This window comes from Aspergillus versicolor, assembly GCF_001890125.1.
Source record: "Aspergillus versicolor CBS 583.65 unplaced genomic scaffold ASPVEscaffold_2, whole genome shotgun sequence".
NCBI lineage: Eukaryota > Fungi > Ascomycota > Eurotiomycetes > Eurotiales > Aspergillaceae > Aspergillus > Aspergillus versicolor.
In genome coordinates this window covers 4,013,532-4,031,752 of record NW_024467525.1, presented here as the reverse complement: position 1 = coordinate 4,031,752, position 18,221 = coordinate 4,013,532, and the positions used below count along the sequence as shown (strand labels likewise).

The 18,221-nt window shown below is 50.2% G+C and overlaps 7 protein-coding genes across 7 annotated transcripts; 6 read left to right on the top strand and 1 right to left on the bottom strand.

Moving 5' to 3' along the window:
• Positions 1-48: 48 nt before the first annotated feature.
• Positions 49-1,180, top strand: ASPVEDRAFT_80974 (uncharacterized protein; the record flags this gene model as incomplete). Its single annotated transcript, XM_040816955.1, has 4 exons — positions 49-59; positions 123-570; positions 638-706; positions 761-1,180. The coding sequence occupies 4 exons, from the start codon at positions 49-51 to the stop codon at positions 1,178-1,180; spliced, it is 948 nt and encodes a 315-aa protein (XP_040665125.1).
• Positions 1,181-1,603: 423 nt separating this feature from the next.
• Positions 1,604-3,062, top strand: ASPVEDRAFT_124566 (alpha/beta fold hydrolase; the record flags this gene model as incomplete). The annotated part of the gene is made up of 7 exons (XM_040806192.1): positions 1,604-1,682; positions 1,821-1,873; positions 1,930-2,037; positions 2,094-2,203; positions 2,271-2,601; positions 2,677-2,728; positions 2,785-3,062. The coding sequence occupies 7 exons, from the start codon at positions 1,604-1,606 to the stop codon at positions 3,060-3,062; spliced, it is 1,011 nt and encodes a 336-aa protein (XP_040665124.1).
• Positions 3,063-3,231: 169 nt separating this feature from the next.
• On the bottom strand, positions 3,232-4,689 carry ASPVEDRAFT_126014 (uncharacterized protein; the record flags this gene model as incomplete). The annotated part of the gene is made up of 5 exons (XM_040806322.1): positions 3,232-3,934; positions 3,992-4,116; positions 4,169-4,241; positions 4,295-4,442; positions 4,500-4,689. 5 exons carry the CDS (start codon positions 4,687-4,689, stop codon positions 3,232-3,234), a joined length of 1,239 nt encoding a protein of 412 aa, XP_040665123.1.
• An 861-nt stretch (positions 4,690-5,550) lies between these two features.
• Positions 5,551-6,137, top strand: ASPVEDRAFT_80971 (60S ribosomal protein eL43; the record flags this gene model as incomplete). The annotated part of the gene is made up of 4 exons (XM_040816954.1): positions 5,551-5,569; positions 5,647-5,677; positions 5,821-5,985; positions 6,074-6,137. 4 exons carry the CDS (start codon positions 5,551-5,553, stop codon positions 6,135-6,137), a joined length of 279 nt encoding a protein of 92 aa, XP_040665122.1.
• Positions 6,138-7,057: 920 nt separating this feature from the next.
• On the top strand, positions 7,058-9,012 carry ASPVEDRAFT_125616 (putative PHD and RING finger domain protein; the record flags this gene model as incomplete). The annotated part of the gene is made up of 2 exons (XM_040806287.1): positions 7,058-7,349; positions 7,448-9,012. 2 exons carry the CDS (start codon positions 7,058-7,060, stop codon positions 9,010-9,012), a joined length of 1,857 nt encoding a protein of 618 aa, XP_040665121.1.
• A 1,623-nt stretch (positions 9,013-10,635) lies between these two features.
• ASPVEDRAFT_50826 (MFS transporter) lies at positions 10,636-12,340 on the top strand (the record flags this gene model as incomplete). The annotated part of the gene is made up of 2 exons (XM_040814377.1): positions 10,636-11,365; positions 11,433-12,340. 2 exons carry the CDS (start codon positions 10,636-10,638, stop codon positions 12,338-12,340), a joined length of 1,638 nt encoding a protein of 545 aa, XP_040665120.1.
• A 538-nt stretch (positions 12,341-12,878) lies between these two features.
• Positions 12,879-17,494, top strand: ASPVEDRAFT_123509 (sister chromatid cohesion factor PDS5; the record flags this gene model as incomplete). The annotated part of the gene is made up of 3 exons (XM_040806089.1): positions 12,879-13,235; positions 13,315-14,991; positions 15,044-17,494. The coding sequence occupies 3 exons, from the start codon at positions 12,879-12,881 to the stop codon at positions 17,492-17,494; spliced, it is 4,485 nt and encodes a 1,494-aa protein (XP_040665119.1).
• Between the last annotated feature and the right edge of the window lie 727 nt (positions 17,495-18,221).

Below are 18,221 nucleotides of genomic sequence, written 5' to 3'. Positions count from 1 at the left end.
ACTTCCTCGCCGCTCTCCACTTCGGCCGATCCAAGGCAGATACTCGACATGGCAGAAGGGTATGCGATTTCTTTTCCTACCTCTTACCGTCATTTACAGTAGCTAAATGAGCTTTAATATAGAATTTTATCCTCTGCTGTGATCATCCCCGATCAAGATAGCGTCATTCCCTCCCCAGAACACGGCGCGAAGCGAAGACAATCCTCAACCGCAGACCCGGATTCAGACATCAAACGCCGCCGTCTGAGCGCTCAGGATGATAACCAAGACTCCGGACAACCTCCCGTTCGCAGACCATCGACTCCACAGACAGGCGCTCAAGACCCGGAACGAAGACGTAATCATCGGGACGAAGAACGAAAACGCGGACAGCGGTTATTTGGTTCTCTACTAGGAACACTCTCGCAGAGCTCCAATTCGGCGGCGCAACGACGGCGGGCGGATATAGAGCGGAAGCAGCAGGATAAACTCAAACTACAAGATGAGGAATACGGGGAGCTGAAGAAGAAGAGGCGAGAGGACCGGGTTGCGCTACGGAAGAAAGAGCAGAAGCTTTATGAGAAAGAGATGGTGGGTTTTGACCTTTGTGGTCTGATTTTGGAGAGGGCTGATACTAATTGACTTCCGATCTATCCAGATGCATACCCGTCACACGAATCTTCTGGCCACGGCTCACTTCCTGAAAACGAAGTCAGAGCCCGTACTGGTAGGCTCCCCCATGCTGCAATTGTCTGTTACATGTGTCTGATCAAGCCAATAGTACTATAAGCCATGGCAGCTCCGATCTAAGGACGAAGATATTATACAAGATCAAGTACGGGAAGCAGAGGCGACAATCGCACGAGAAGTGGAGGAATTCGATGCGCGCAGCAAAGAAGAAGAACAACCAGAGAAACCAGACACAGAGAAGCCCAGCGACACGAAGCCGGACCGGTCTGAAGAGCAGAGACCAGAACCACCCAAGTCTGATGAAAATGCTCAGGATGAGCAGTCCAAAGAGAACAGGGACGCAGTAACAACTGAAACCAGCCACGAGAAGGGCACAGAAGGGACTAAACCTGAGGGTCCTCCCCTACCTAGCGATGACGTACCGACGACTACAAATCAAGATGTCCATCGAGGAGCTGAGGATGACGGCGGGGAAGTTGTGGAAGACAATGAAGATACGGTGATTTACTGAGCATCAGCTATCTTGTCGCTGTTGTCTAGTATACGGTGTACAAACAGTCCCAAAATGGTGGTCAATACGTGTAAAATACTAGTACTGAGGGGATGATTTGACGAGGGCCGAGGCATCTCGGAAAAGGAGCTTATCGAGACTCCCCACTGGAGCTCTCACAACTCCAGGTCCCTAGAAAGCTGTTACTATTGAGTTTTTATACGTCTCAATACTATTATATTATCCTCTAAATATATTCTGTCTCGTTTCCCCACTTTTTTAGACAAAACGGTCGGCTTCACGTGGCAAAAACAGCGGGGTGCTCAAGCTAGGGAATATCAACGAGACAACAATCCCATTATCGAACACACCTTGTTCTTTGTTCGCGATTGTCAGCTATTTTTCTGATCCATATAACTTTAACTCTACGCGTGTCTTGTGGCCATGGCTATTGACAAAATCAAGGTCTCGGGAGACCCTCGGGTTGAGCATCGCTCAGCTTTTGTGAATGGGAAGACATACGGTATGAGAGCTTGTTCTATATTCTACATCGTCGAGGAGTAATTTTTCTGGAGATTCACTCCGTTCCCTTCAACAAAATAACTTACCCCAAAGCGAAATATTCACTCGAAGAGGTAATTGGCTGATTATATATTTTCAGGCTACCTATACAGCCAGCCGGAGTCTGGAAACCACAAGGGCACTGTGGTTTTGGTATGTCCTTCTGATTTACTGTACGATCAAAAGAAAAAATTAACACAGCGTCGTAGCTCCATGGATTCCCCGACATCTCAATGGGTTGGAGATACCAGATACCCCTGTTCACCAACAGAGGCTACCGAGTCATTGCCCCCGATTGCATTGGATATGGAAGAACGGTACGGCATGTTCGGACAACTGCTAGCTCTAGAATTTGCTGATCAGAGATATTTAGGATGCGCCTGCTGATCTCACTGCGTATTCGCTCAAGAGCTCGTCCGACGACGTCAAAGAACTAGCTACCCAGCTGGGTGCATCCAAGATTATCCTGGGTGGCCACGATTGGTACTTACAGCCCACCCCCCTCTTTCAGCTACCTCAAGATTAGAGCCAGAAACTGATTCCTCCAAAGGGGCGCATACCTCGCCTATCGCGTTGCTCTGTGGCACCCAGAGCTCGTACAGTATCTCTTCACTGTTTGCGTTCCCTACAGCCCACCGTACAAGAAATGGATGTCACTTGAGGAGATGATAGAGAAGGTTACGCCGCATTTTGCGTACCAGCTGCATTTCGCCAGTGGAGAGATTGAAAAGGAGGTGCATACTAAGGACGAAAATAAACAGTTTCTTAGTGCACTGTATGGTGGAAGGACGGAGAAGAAGGAGTTTGCGTTCGACGTGCGTAAGGGCGTGGATATGGACAAGCTGAAACAACTACGCCGCTCGAGGCTGTTAAGTGAGGAGGTATGTTTATCTACTTAGCGATCTTTTGGGTGCTGTTCTTGGATTTTGAGAGAACTAACCGGAACTTGACTACAGGAACTTGAATACTACGCCTGGGAATTTGCCAGACATGGTCTCCGTGGTCCTCGTATGTTACCTCCCTAAACAAAACCCCGTCTATCTACTAATGCGCTAAACAAATAGTGAACTGGTACCGAACCCGCAAAATCAACTACGATGACGAGCTCTCTCTCGGAAAGAACACCATCGATGTTCCGGTTCTTTTCATCCAAGCTCTCAGGGATGCCGCTCTCCCGCCAAGCCTAGGCAAGACAATGGGCAAAAGCTTGCCTAACCTGGTGACGAAGCCTGTTGACACTTCGCACTGGGCGCTATGGGAGAAGCCTCACGACGTTAATGTGATTTTGGACAACTGGCTAGATGAGGTTGTTGAGGGTGGGGACAGCAAAGCGAAGCTGTGATTTCGTTAACTACGTGAGCAGTTTGTGTGAATGTACTTGTTTTCGATTGAAATACGCCGTGGGGTGCGATATATTGGATTATCAGTGTAGGATAATGGCACCATGAAATATCGTGAACTCAAATCAGTCATAAGACAATCATGCGACTAGTAGAACAGTAACCCGCAGCTCAGTTCTCCAACACCTGCGTCTCAACACTGCATCCAACTTTCTCCAGCCGGTCGAGAAAGTCTTGGCCCAACACCGCCGAGGTAACAATACCACACCTCGAGACCTTCTTCACCTTCTCTTCGTGCTCCAAAATCACCATGGCTGCTTCAGCCATTAGCACCCCAGTGACATGATACATCGAGCCTTGAAACTTCAACTTCCCTAACACGCGCTTCGACGTGTTCTGGTCCGGCGTAGCAATAGCACGATACTCGCAGCGATCCTCACGGCCACTTTCAATAGTCGGACCACTACCCGGAGCGTAGATGAGTTTCTTCGCGAGCCAACGGACTGGAGGGAGGATTAAAAGAGCAGTTCCGATCAAGAAGGCGTAGTTGAATAGGATCCCAACTAAGGTGTTGCGGACGTGGAGGAATTGGCGGAAGTAGAATCTGGGTCCGTAGAATTCGGGCATCAATGTGCTGCTGCGGTGGACGATGGTCATGTCACAGAAGTCTGAAGGTGACTTGGTGAGGGTGCCTAGGCCGGGCACAGATCGAACACCGAGGACCTTGGCCATTATAGACTCGGATGGAATGTCCCTTGGCGGTGGGGAAGCCGCGAGCGCAAATGGCTGGGTGGACTCAAGGAGATGGCCTGCGGAGAAGTCCTCAACGCAGGTCAGGATAGAAGAGAGGGTTCCGCCACTTGCCCCGGAGGATCTATACGTGTTAGAACGTAGTAAGCCTTATGCATATATGGAGTTTATAGTAGCATACTTCAGCTCCCAAATCGCGCCAGTGATTTCCTTGGTATGGCATGCTAGTTTCTCCCGGACTTCTTTTACGATAGCCCAAACTAGCATGTCTGCAGGTGCGCTTTCAATGCCAACACAGTGGATTATCTGCAGCGTTATTAGAAGGCTGTCGTGAAGGAATAACTGGTAGGGGACATACAATAGCACCATTAGACTTGGCTGTCTCATGATACTGATCAACTGTCTGTTTGACCCAGGGGGTTTCTCCAGTCCTGCATAGTGGTAAGACTTTTTGAGCATTCCATTATCACATTGGGAATCTTACGCATCAAGATAGTGGGTGCCAGTCTGAGCACAAGCTTCGACCACAGGTGTGGAGTATACGTGATACGGCCCAACGCAGTTTATTATAACCTTAGTTCTCTCTGCGAGAGCGTGCAATTCTTCTTTATTGAGCTGGACAGCAATGATCTCTATGGACTAGTTAGCATAGACGTTCAGTTGTTTAGTATCCATGACTCAGTGCGTACCTGGGTCTGCGCGATCCGGATTGAGCTTCTTCAGCTCCTGGGAAACACCTTCGATTTTTTGCGGTGAACGTCCTGCGAGGGCCCATTTCAGGTTTGTTGGGAGGTTCTTAACGATATGCTCGGCGCAATACTTCCCGGTATACCCGGTGGGCCCAAGAACCACAATATCGAATTCCCTGCTGGACTGCATTGTATCTACCAGGGTAATTAATGCCTCCGTTCTTCACTTTAGGAAGTTGGTTGAAAATAGGGGTCGACACGATGCAACTTATAGTGCTACCAGAACAAGATTTATAGGTGAAGTCAGAGCTCAATTGTGACAGACTAAGTGAAGTTCATAGTGTTGTGAATTCCATTGCCAAAAGGTAAGTGCTAGCCGTGGACAATTGAGGAGAACAGATCAGCCGCGGCCCAGATACTGAATACGTCACTTGAAGCCGGATCCGCTTGTGAATGAGCTAGTCAAGGCTTGGTCGTCCGAGAAATCAGCTGTATGGGCTACGCAGAGTCTCTGGATTGGTCATTTTTTATGCCGCCGCAATTAAGATGACAATATATGCAAAGTTTCCTGAGCACATCATGGTTGCCAGCATCCCGTAGTTGCGAGTGTTAACCCTTTTTAAATTTATGCCTTAAATTATTGGCCCGAATCCGCTTATCTAATACAGCAACCATTTTTTTGCATGATATCCTTTTTTGTGCCTTTTCTGACCGCCTGCCTCTTTTTATAAACGCAGACTTGGTTGTTTGAACGACTTATAGGGTGCCTGGCTGAATAAATAATGATAGCTGCCAATTAAAATCTTCAAAAAAGAATAAAATACTCCCAAATAACTTACTTATTTCGCCCTAGTCTACTATTGCTCTGCATTTACTCCGGGGTTGGTCAAGTTACGGCCGACTTAGTGATTTCGATACTCATCACGTGGTGCCAAGGCTGAGCCCTAAGCGAGCGCACCCACAATTTGGCCCTCACTTGAAAGCGTCAGTCTCGATTTCGAACTTCCCGCACTGTTCCCATCTTCGACCTCAACAGCCGCACAGAGACAAGATGACGAAGCGCACTAAGAGTGAGTATAGCAAACATTCTTGATTCCCCTTTCAATCAATGGGCAATTGAAAAACAGAAGCTGACTTGTTTCTCCAGAGGTCGGCATCACCGGTAAATATGGTACCAGGTATGCTTTTTGCTAGAAACCCTTTCCCATCGTCCGATTGAATTCGAACGCGATTTTTCGTTCACGACAAGGCGAAATTTGAGGATTCAAGCGTCGAAAAAACGAGCGACTGGACATTTTATTGACTGATGGCTCGCCAATAGATATGGTGCCTCCCTGCGTAAGCAGGTGAAGAAGATGGAAGTGTCGCAGCACGCCCGCTACATCTGCACCTTCTGCGGAAAGAACACCGTCAAGCGCCAGGCTGTTGGTATCTGGGAGTGCAAGGGTTGCAAGAAGACCATTGCTGGTGGTGCCTACACCGTCGCGTAAGTCGACCGAATCGCTTTCCTTCGCCCACCCCCAACGGACCGTGCATCTTGAACTGTAAATATGGCTAACACGGGATATACTTAGTACCCCCGCCGCCGCTGCCACCCGCTCCACCATCCGTCGTCTCAGAGAAATCGCGGAGGTTTAAATGTGATGATGGGATTCCTTTCTGTTTCCGGTTAATTAAAAAAAATGAGACAAATACAAGATCTGGATTGTCATGAACGCATCCTCACGAATTTTTCCTTTCCAATGCTGATAGCGTCGTCTGCCACGTCGAACACAATTTACCACTTAAGACTTGAATTGAGCCGATGGTTTCAGATTTGTCACATTAGCTAGTCCATGTTCCGTCGATCTTCTGCACCTGGTAGATCAGACACTCACCTCGCTTCGTATGGCCGGACTTTACCCTGGTTTACCAAGGGTGCTGCCTTGGAGGTACCCGTGATGGTGTCTTCTGACGGGCCAAATGCCAACACCCTGCCAACATGTGAGGACCACTGGGGCCGAGAGCAACGGTATTTGCCCGTTCATCGATAGCGGTCGGAAGTAGTCAAATTTCAGCGTCAAGCCTCTGGTACATTCTTTTTCGGCCGCCATTTCCCATTAATGTTTCGTATTTTATTTACAATTAAATGGTTGCTCTCATGATCCGCTTTGCCGCCCGAGACTCGGCTTGCTACGCTTCGCTGGAGCACATATTATTCCGTATAAAGAGGGGTTAATCCGCATTGAGCGCACTGCAGGAACATCATCTTGCACCTCAGCGAAACGCACAAGCGCCGTGACCATGTTTGCCAGGGCCAACAGGGTGATTTTGGAGGGCGCTGATTCGCCTTGCGTCGGGCTGGTCACGTTGGCACCCAGACTGTTTCGCGTTAGACCGGATTACTGACCTTCAAAAGGCGGCGCCCGTTTCTCCCCACATCACTCGTCCTACTACCTCCTCTCTCTTCCTCCCCTTCTCTCTTCATCTCTTCTTCTCCTCCATTCCTTTTTGATAGCTGTCCTTCATGCCTTCTCTCAGCTCCCCTTTACACAGCTCTATCATATCGCCATCCGTTAATGTCCGACACTTGTATTGTGTGCTTAGGAGACCTTGGCGAAAGCGCCAGCGATCCTCTTGCCGTCGCAGCGCCAAGACCTGACCTTGAACCCGATGGCAAGGCGCCTAGTACTTCTGCCAAACCAGAAGAACTCGACGGCAATGATGAAAGTATTGGTCTTATCGCCCAGTTGTTACCATGCGGCCATATCCTGCACAACGACTGTCTGAAACCCTGGGTCGAACGGGCTAATAGTTGTCCGATATGCCGCCGTACTTTCAATGTAGTGGAGCTGAGTGATCGAGTCGGAGGTAAGCCACCGTTCTATCCCAGTCATTGTCTGCTTTTATTCTGCTGCATTTCTCGCAGCTCCACTAAAGCATGAGTGCTGATTTTGTATTTACCCAAGGCCCCGTTCTTTCTTCCTATGGCGTGCAAGACCGCGTTCAGGTCGCAGATGTCGACCCGTCCATGGTGGTCGAATATATAGACGATGACCTCTCGGATTCTCAACCTTGTACTATTTGCGGGAATGCCGACCATGAGGAGCAGCTACTTCTCTGTGATGGTTGCGATGTCCCGACACATACGTACTGTATTGGTCTTGATGAGGTGCCAGCGGGATCCTGGTATTGCTCCCGATGTGAGACCCAACGTCCCATCGGACTGTCTTCTGATGCGCCTGATAGACCGTCACTGGCTCAAAACCGACGGCGCCACCGCACCAGGGCACAGCAGCGGAGGGTTCAGAGTAGGAATCAGATCAATTCCCTCCACTGGGCCCGTGTATGGCAGTCAGTATGGGACCACCTCAACATAGACCTAGACTTCCCCTTCGATGATGATAGGGCTGTCGAGCGTGTGTTGCAACAACAGCGCCGAGAGCAAGCTCATCAGAGAGAATTTCGTACTTGGCAACGTCGCTTCGAAGTCGCAGAGCGACAGGGCGGAAGCAACCGATTCCGGGATACCGCTGCCTTGCTTGACATCGAGGCTCCTCGGCCATCGCGCCCTCGAGTTCCTAGGGAACCAACCCCTGAGCCAGAGTCTCTGGAAGAAATGAGAGCGTGGAACGCCTTTGAACGTGCTCGAGAGATTGAGAACAACCCGACCGCAGCCAGGAAACGAAAGGAGCCTACAATGTCTCCTTCTCCAGAACCAACTGAACCGGCGCGAAAATTAAAACGACCGCGCACCCGCAGAGCCCAGGACCTTGCAGCCCTGGCTGTGCAAAATGGCGAATCCTCAAGGACCGCCAGTGCTCAAGCATCTGCTCGGATTAACGCCGACGCCTCGAGTGAACCGAGCTTCCTGCAGTCTCTTTTAAAGGAAGTCGAGGATGCGTCAACGCCACCTAGTGTGAACTCGTACGGTCCCTCGGCTCCGGTCTCTGCCGAACATAGCACTCCCGGGCCTTCATCACCCTCACTCTCACCCGCACCCTCCAACCAGTCTTCTCCTCATTTATCCTCCTCCACCCCGCTCCCGAATATCGGAAGTAGGCCAATCTCTCCAATCCAACTCACATCACCTAATGAAAAGACACCACCTCTTTTTTCCCCGGAAGTCTCACCGACCAACTCCCAGAAAGAAAATACGGAGGAGTCACCGTCGCGTCCTCCTCGAGCCCGCCGGGTGCCCCGGGCCGCACATATAAGCAGAACAGCACGTTCTAATGAAAACTCGCCAACCCGACCAGGCCTATCGCTGGCGGTAAAATCCGACATCCAGAAACTCGTCGGAGCTGCCCTGAAACCGTACTACCGGTCAAAGATTGTTTCCAAAGAGGAGTACACCGACATCAATAGAAGTATTTCTCGGAAGCTGTACGAAAGTGCGCTGGGATTGGAAACGTTACAACAACCCTTGAGGACACAATTGGAAACTATGGCCAAAGAGGAAGTGCAGAGCGCGATTGACGCTCTGAAACAAAGTAGAGGGAAGGTTAGCGGGTCTTCTGACGATAGTTCATGATTTTTTTTGGAGCATATAATGGCGCGCTACAGCGAATTTTGGGCCTTGTCTGTATCAACGTGGGCATGCATATTATTAGGCGCTGGTTGTATTCTATACTACGGCTATAATTCTCAACGGGTGTATATAATGGCTCTAGATTTATTTCTAGGAAAGATAGTTCTCGACCTTCCCGGGCCCTTCTTTAGGTGCACCGAAGGACTCCGCAAGATTACTGACTGATCAACCCCGACTCTCCGTATAGCAATATTCCGACCCCGAACAAGCCGAGCCCTCGGATCTGATAATAAGAGCTGTGCTTATTTCCGGCTGCACAAGCTCATCTGCAGTGGGCACAAGCGGGCCGTTACCCGCTTACGTGTGAGGGATCATGACTTCCTTGCCTGACTCACATTGATTATTGATCATTCAGCATTGACTATTGAGTCATCGGGCTCTCCATCGTAGTAAAGAGTTGGAGGTAAGGAATCAGGGCCGTGTAGCTTGACAACCCCGTCCATCGACTCAGCGGTCAGCACGGCCAGCCCTGCGCTAGGAGCAATCATTTGGCCAGGGAACCATCACGATTCCATGTTCTTCTCTAAGATTTGTGATGAGCCCATGGATGGCGGATTTACCTAAGTTAGCTCTCTGAAGCTTACCAACATCAACGGAGTCGGCGTTTTTTGGACCGATCTCCGCGTTTTAGGCCTGATACGGATACGCATGAAATCCGAGCACCAGCGTTATTCAGCATTTGCATTGGCATAACTAATTTCGCGTCAACCCTAGTAGTATGAGGCAGGTCGGCGGCAATGCGTTATGCGGTAGAATTTTAAGTATGGTCAATGTGTTGACTTCACCGCGACCTTCGTAGAAGAATCTCTCGGGCTCGGCATCAAAAAGTTGTGCGATCTCCCGAAAATGGACCCACGAGTGCCGCCATAAGCCCAGAATCCACGGAACAGATGGACTAAGATATCAGGGTGGGCTTTTTTGTACACATTTTTTCATTTCCAGCCAATTATTCGGGGCCTTGCACTGTTTCTTTAAGTGTGGGTCCCTATTAAGGCTATGCGAACCGACTGAGTTCGCTCACGCCCGAAAGGCACAGGAGCTAAGTGTCTTATGCGAGCAGCGATTGCGACTTGTGTTGGAACTGTTGATTTGTAACTCGTTGAGTGCCTAGCTTCGGATAACCGGCAGAGAGTCTTGCTGATTCGTGGCCAGCAACTACGGCGCCCTGGTTGCAGGGTGCCATAACGGACGGAGTGGTTGCTGATTGGGCTTCCCCGGCCATTTTCTCATGTCCTCCCGGTGTTAGGACCTGGCCTTGGTCGGAGATAGGAACACCGATCTCGATGGTGTCATGTCCACTATCCGATTCTGCGGCCTCAGTCCACGCGATGAGGGCCGGCCCCTCTTGCGATATGGTGGAATTATGAATCCAGATTTTGATGGCCCACTTTGCTGTAATGCGCCGGTAGTATATGAATAGCGGTATCAAACTTTTTTTTCTACCTTTTTGTTCAGACCAGTCTATTATCTTTTACCCTTGCCTTTGAGAGGGGTTCCGCTCCCTACTTCACTTATACCTACCCATAACCTTCAGCTTCGTATGCCTATCGCAGCAACCAACAGACGATGAACGACCCAACCAACCTCCACCCGGGCCAGGGGAATGTGCATGAACTGCCCTCATCTGGCACCACCCTTCGCTCAGAATCTCTCCCCAGTCTTGGAGACGGCGAGAAGGCTGAATATCCTTCCCAAGGCTTAGGCGCTCTGGACTATGAAGAACGCGATCTCGAAAGTGGCAACAATAACACACAATCATCACCAACAAATGAAAAGCCCAAGGAGGAAGCGAACACCAAGGATCCCAATCTCGTCGAGTGGGATGGGCCCGATGACCTAGAAAACCCCCAGAATATGCCCAAGTGGAGGAAATGGGTCGTGACGATGACCATGTCGTCGATGACAATGTGGCTCACCTTTGCGAGTAGTGTGTTTTCGACAGCGACATTGGTAACGGCAAAGGAGTTCGGGGTATCCACGGAGGTTATGATCCTCGCTACCAGTCTCGTCGTGTTTGGGTTTGCTGCTGGACCTTTGCTTTGGTCGCCGCTGTCCGAGCTGTATGGGCGTAAATATCCTCTGTTTATTGGATATGCCTTGTTTGCCATCTTCCAGATCCCTGTGGCCGTGGCTAAGAACGTCGAGACCATTCTCGTCTGTCGTTTCTTGATGGGCTTTCTGGGATGCTCGCCCTTGGCTGTTGTTGGAGGCGCAATGGCGGATTTTTGGGATCCCATTGATCGCGCCGTGGCAATTGCAATGTTCTCTGCGGCTACTTTTGTTGGGCCCGTGCTCGGTATGTGTTCTGATTGTTCTAATTATGTCTTTTTGGTGAGTAATATACTGACGGGGAGTAACTCTAGGCCCGATTGTTGGTGGTTTCCTCACTGATTCTTACCTTGGCTGGCGTTGGACTGCCTGGATCACCTTAATCGCTGCAGGGTCGTTTGGTACCATCGCTTGGTTCGTGGTCCCGGAGACTTATCATCCCGTGCTCCTACAAAGACGTGCTGCTCGACTTCGTCGCGAGACTGGGAACGAGAACTTGTACGCGTTCCTCGACCACCATAAGCCAACCTTCACCGACATCGTCCGCAAATACCTTTTCCGTCCGGTTCAGATGCTCATCCTCGAACCTATTCTAATACTCATCACTATCTACCTTGCGCTGGTGTATGGCATCCTCTACCTCTTCTTCGAAGCCTATCCGGTTTCCTTCCAAGAGGTTCGCGGGTGGACAAACGGGGGTATTGCCGGTCTTCCGTTCATTGGAATCATGATCGGAGTTTTCTGCGGTGTGGCACTGATCATCTGGCAAACAAAGACTCGCTTTGCTCGCAAACTCGCCAAACACGGCCGTGTTGTACCTGAAGAGCGCCTCATTCCCATGATGATAGCCTCAGTCCTCCTGCCGGCCGGTCTTTTCTGGTTCGGCTGGACCTCCAAGACGAGTGTTCACTGGATGGCTCAGATTGCCGCTGGTGTCCCTATCGGTATGGGTATTTTGGTGATTTTCATGCAAGGTCTCAACTACATCATTGACGTGTACCTCATGTTCGCCAACTCTGCCATCGCGGCCAACACTCTAATCCGAAGCTCGCTGGGAGGTGCCTTCCCTCTCTTCGCCACGCAGATGTATCACAAGCTTGGTGTGGATTGGGCGTCCAGTCTCCTCGGATTCATCACTGTAGCGATGATTCCCATCCCCATAATTTTCTTCATTTATGGCAAGAAGATCCGGGCGATGAGCAAGTTCTCGCCCAAGTTCTAACCCAGTTATTCCAACCCTATCTCTGTCAGCATTGGCATTGTTAGCAAGCATTTGAAGCGTTGATTTATCGACGTCGACGATTCTGCATCATGATTGGCATTGCATTGAATTAATAGCAGTTGATTCGCGTGAGCGTTTGTTTAGACAATAATGTAATTAGCATATAGTAATTATTGAAGATCTCCGAATACCAAAAAAAAAACATTGTGAATTGAATTAATTGAATATTGATGTGCATGTCTTGATATTTGTCCGACAGAAGGCCCAACGCGCGACGCGTCCCAGAAGTGGAGGCGGTCAATGTTGGATTTCCTTTTTTGGCGGAAGTTGATTTGAGATGAAACGCTCCAACACTCCCTCGCATCTTCTCTCCTCCCCGACGAAGTTGATTCCTTTTCGGAATTCCGGAAAGCCAGTTCCTTGTATATCGGGAACCGCACTTGGCTACCTCCACTGCATCCTTATTCCCAGGGAAGCGCATGGTGCGTTGAGAGCGTGCAGCCCCTTCCACCGCCGGCTTCCCCGCGCCTCGCCCACGATGCCTGCGCGCACACGTCAAGGCCCCTCCGTGGCCACGGAGGCCGTGGAACCTGAGGAGCCTTCCGGCGCTCTTCGCCATCTGAAATTCAATGAGCCGCTTTCCTGGCGCGTTGGACGCTCCGCAATTCCGATCGCGGACTTGCTACAGCGTCTGCAGACACTGGCGCAGGAGTTGCGCAAGTTCGAACAAGAGGAGATTGAGAAGGAGTCTCTTAGGAAGGTCTCGCAGGAGCTGGCCGCTACTCAGCTTCTAGGGCATAAGGATAAGGGCGTTCGAGCCTGGGCGATATGCTGCATTGTGGATGTGTTGCGCCTCTGTGCGCCTGACGCGCCTTTTACGGCGAATCAACTCAAGGTGCGACCTCTCCGCCGTCTTCAGATTTTATGATATATCGGTGCGCGACATCTATAACTAACTTTTCCCTGCGTAATAGGATATCTTTACTTGTATAGTGTCGTCGATTATTCCGTCGCTGGGCGATCCCTCTAACCCATATAATGCCCAACACATCTACGTCTTAAATTCCCTGGCGGAAGTCAAGAGTGTGGTTCTTATGACTGATTTGGATCATCCGGACACATTGATTGTTCCGCTTTTTACAAGCTGCTTCGATATTGTCGCAGGCTCGGCCAAGGCCTCGACCGGCGAGCCAGTCGCCAAGAACGTCGAGTACGATATGACCCGCCTCTTGGTGACAGTAATCGACGAATCACCCGTTCTTGCGCCTGATGTGGTGGACGTTATAGTAGCGCAGTTCTTGCGCATCGACCCCCGTGTCTTGGAAGGGCCTGTGAGAAAGGGAAAGAAGCCCGAGACTGAGGTAGATGAAAAACAGGAGACGCTTCTTTTGAAGGACTACCCGCCTGCTTACAACATGGCCAAAGCGATCTGTCAGGCTTGCCCAGAAAGAATGACGAGCCACATCAGCCAGTATTTCAACAATGTCATCATTGATGCCTCCTCTGCCGGAAAGAGGAGCGGCCCTTCGAAGCAATCCCATCGCAAGCCAAACCTCGACGATTCAGACGAAGAGGGTGAAGATATCAAGGAGCTGAGCAAAGCGCATCGGTTAATTCGAGAACTCTGGAGAGCGTGTCCCGACGTCCTGCAGAATGTGGTTCCTCAATTAGAAGCAGAGCTGTCCGCCGAGTCGATGTCGTTGCGTTTGTTGGCAACGCAAACCATCGGCGACCTGACATCCGGAACTGGAGTTTCTGGGCCACCCCCTCCTCTGCCGATGGACCCTGCTGCCTACCCGCAGGTGGCATTGGATGAATACACCCGATCAATCCCCCAGCCGAATGTCCTTCTTATGCCTTTCTCCCCGAAGCCCTTCTCACAAGCACACAGCTCCGCGTATGACAGCTTTTTGAGTCGGCGACTAGACAAGTCGGCTTCAGTGCGTGCCTCCTGGGCTACTGGTGTAGGTCGAATCATCCTTACATCGGCGGGTGGTTCTGGTTTGAGTGATAACGAGGAGCAAGCCCTTATCACTCATCTCGCATCGATGCTTCGAGACGCGGATGAGAGGGTCCGCCTTGCAGCTGTTGATGCAGTTGGCACATTCGGCTTGTCTCACATTGTGAACAAACTAGGTGTTACTGGTGGCTTTTCAACGCAAGACTCGCTGCTTTTTATCCTTGCAGAGCGCGTCAAGGACCGGAAACCTCAAGTGCGAGAACATGCTATGAAGATCTTGGCCCGAGCCTGGGCTGTCGCCTCTGGTGAGATTGAACAAGACAATGAACAGGTCACGTCCCTGCTAAAGGATGGGCCTTCCAAAATATTTGACGCTTTCTACACCAACGACCTTGATATTCACGTTTGTATCGATCGCGTCCTTTTCGAGGTCCTTCTTCCTCTCAGCTACCCCCCGATCAAACCCAAGCTTTCTAAAGGTGGCTCGAGCCAATCTCAAAAGCAGAAGGACTCTCAGGCCTCCGAGCCAGAAAACGAGGCCGATGTTGACAAGATCCGCGTTCGTCGAATTCTCACACTTCTACGAGGACTAGATGAGAAGGCCAAGAAGGTATTCTTTGCTATGCAAGCTCGGCAGCTATCCATGAGGACGGCTGTCACAGTATATCTCCAGGCCTGTGAAGACTACAATGTGAGTTAAATCATGAAACATTGAGCTGGGGCAGGTAGCTAACAGGTATTAGGGCGGCGTGATGGAAAAGAACAAGGACCAGATCAAGACACAACTAACTAAAATTATTGACACTTTGTCGAAGACATTTCCTGATCCAGTGAGAACATCTGCCGACTTATGGAAGTTCGCAAAGGTCCACGATCGACGGGGCTACCAACTCATTCGCTTCGCAATGGCTGCCGTCAGTGACTATCGCACTGTCACCAAAGCTGTTAAGGAACTTTCAAGAAGAATACAGTCCAGCAATAACAGCACAATCCTGCACGAGACTCTAACGCCATTGCTGTATCGATGCAGCTCCGTTGTTTTCAACCGAAGCCATATCCCTGCGATCATGAGCCTTTCGCGCTCAAACGAAAACGGGTTAGCGAATCCCGCACATGAGATGCTGCGCGAAATTTCGTCACGCAACCCCGAGGTTTTAGAGGCCCAGGTGCAAGAAATGTGCAAAGATCTTGAAGCACATGCACCAAAAGCCGCCACATTGAGCGCTGCAGGGACCGAGGAAATACTCAAGGCCTGCTCTGGGTTCGCAAAGAAGCTCCCCTCTAGGTTACCGAAGGAGCGCAAGTTCCTCCAGGCTCTTGTCGACTATGCTCTGCACAGTCCGTCACCTCGTGCTGCTAAACATGCGGTACTAATTCTCATGGCTGTAGCTGATAAGAAGGAGATGTATGCCAAAGATCTCGTTAAGAAATGTGTTTCCAAGTGCAGCTACAATTCCGACAAATTTCTAACGAAACTCGCAACGCTGTCGCAACTTAACCTTCTTGCTCCACGAGAGGCCGACGAGGAGAGCGACGCCATCATCAAGATTTCTGTCAATCAAATCCTACTAACAAACCGATCTCCTACACCAGACTCGGAATATTCATGGTCAGATGAAGTCAATGATGAGACTGCAGCCAAGGAATGGGCACTCAAAATCATCGTCAATCGTCTCCGGGCCAAAGATGGCTCTGACAGTGACGACGACTTCCGTGCTCACGCAGGGCCTGTTTATGACACTTTGAATAAGCTCATCCTCAATTCTGGCGAGCTGTCGAAGAAGAAAGATACACCGGCTGCCCAGAAGTCAAGACTGCGGCTTCTAGCTGCCAATTCTTTGCTGAAGCTCTGCGGCTCACACACTCTATGTGAACAATTGCTCACCCCGAAAGACTTCAACGCGCTTGCGCTTGTAGCTCAAGACCCAATTCCGGAGGTCAGAAGCGGGTTTATTAACCAACTCAAAAAGAAACTTGTGCAGAACTCCCGGCTAGGTCATCGGTGGTACGTCGTACCGTACTTGCTTGCATTCGAGCCCCAGATTGGGCTGAAAGATAGCACTCTGACGTGGTTGCGATCTCGGGTCGCATTCTTCTCCCAACAAACGAATGGCAAGAAAGGCGAGAAGCAGATGGTTATGGAAGCTATGTTTTCACGTCTCCTATCCCTTCTCGCATACCATCCCGATTACCCACCGGCTGATCTGGATGAATCGACAAGGTTGGACGACTTGGCAGATTTTGCTCGTTACATCCTCTTCTATCTCTCTGCGGTGGCAAATGAACATAATCTCTCCCTAATATTCCACATCGCGCAGCGTGTGAAGCAAGCACGGGATGGAATTACGAACTCTGATGAAATATCTACGCGCCTGCACACACTTTCTGATCTAGCACAAGCAACAATCCGACGGTTCGCAGACATCTACTCCCAGCAACGCAGGTTCGGTGGGGGCGCCGGTGGTGTCAACATCCTCCAAACATATCCTGGCAAGGTTGGTGTGCCTAGCTCCATATTTGCCCCAATGGGAAGTCACCGTGAGGCGCAAGAAGTTGCAGACACGACTTTCCTCCCGGAAGATGCCGACGACAGACTCGATCGGATTGTGCGATCCTCCATGCGAGCAAAGAACGGATCAACCAGCCAGGGCGCTGCAAAGAAGCGAAAGACCGACGAGGGTAATGGGAGCACCAACGCAACGAAGCGGGTGAAGAAGCAAAACGCACCTTCAAGTAGGCGCAAATCATCTTCTGCCGCCACCTCAAGGAACCCCAAGAATAAGAAGAAAGCCGGAGATGGTTGGTCGTCAGATGATGGCGAAGCGGCGGGTGAAGGTACTAGTTTGGCAGCTCGGAGACGTAGCAACAGAGGCAACCCACGAAGAGTCAGCTACGCAGACCGTGACAGCGATGAAGATGACATGGAAATGGACGAATGGAACGAGGCTCAAGCCGAAGATGAAGCCGAGGAATCCGACGGAAGCGAACTGAGTGAACCCGATAGCGAGGTGCTAAAGGAAGCCGACGGTCCCGACTCCGAAAAAGAGAACGAGCCCAATGATAAGCAAAACGGCGAAGATGCAGAGCCTGAGTCCCCAGCCCCAGTCCCGAAGCCGAAATCAACACCCAAACGCTCAGAGAAGGCACCGACGACCACAACACTTCCAACACGACGATCCTCTCGGCGTGGTTGATATTCCCCTCTCCCACTGCTTTTACTCGCTCCCCCCCCCTTCTCTACCTTAGTGTATCTACGTTGATACGACACTCGGTATGAGTCTGTATCCTGCCCTGTCTGTGAATACGTCACAATTTCGATCGATTGATCTCAAGTTCGATTTGTCCATACCTACTCTTAACTTGCCTCATGCTTGTTTGTTTATTTACCTAGCTATGCGGTGAGCTTGTGAAACCCAGTCAGTCAATTTGTTTGCAGCTCCTCCTTGATGGAATGGATTTTCTATTTTCTTTTTCTACTTTCTCTTCCCTTGTGCTTCCTAGCTGCTAAAATTCCGACCTGAGATTGTTGATCTACTAGTTTCTCGTCCTGTCCAGAGTTTGAATACCCAACCCGATCATTCAAATTAGTTTTATTTGGCTTCATGGAGGCAGTACTTCTTTTTCTTTACACTATCGAAACGGAATGAATGTAATAATGTGTTCGATGTAGTTAAAATACGATCTATCCCTTTCAATTACTCGCATGAATATCTTCCCGCTGCGTGGTGCCTTCAGTAAATGAGATTTGACTATACCCTAGGGGACGCCAGAATGATCCTTCAATATCCAGAATCTCTGAACAGACCAAGGCAAGTTACGTTGGTGTAGCTCGTGGGTACTTTTACGAGGGCGGATAATACGAGTTGCTTCTATAGTAGGCCCAAAGGAGGTGGCCGAAAGCTCGGAAACTCAAAAAGGACA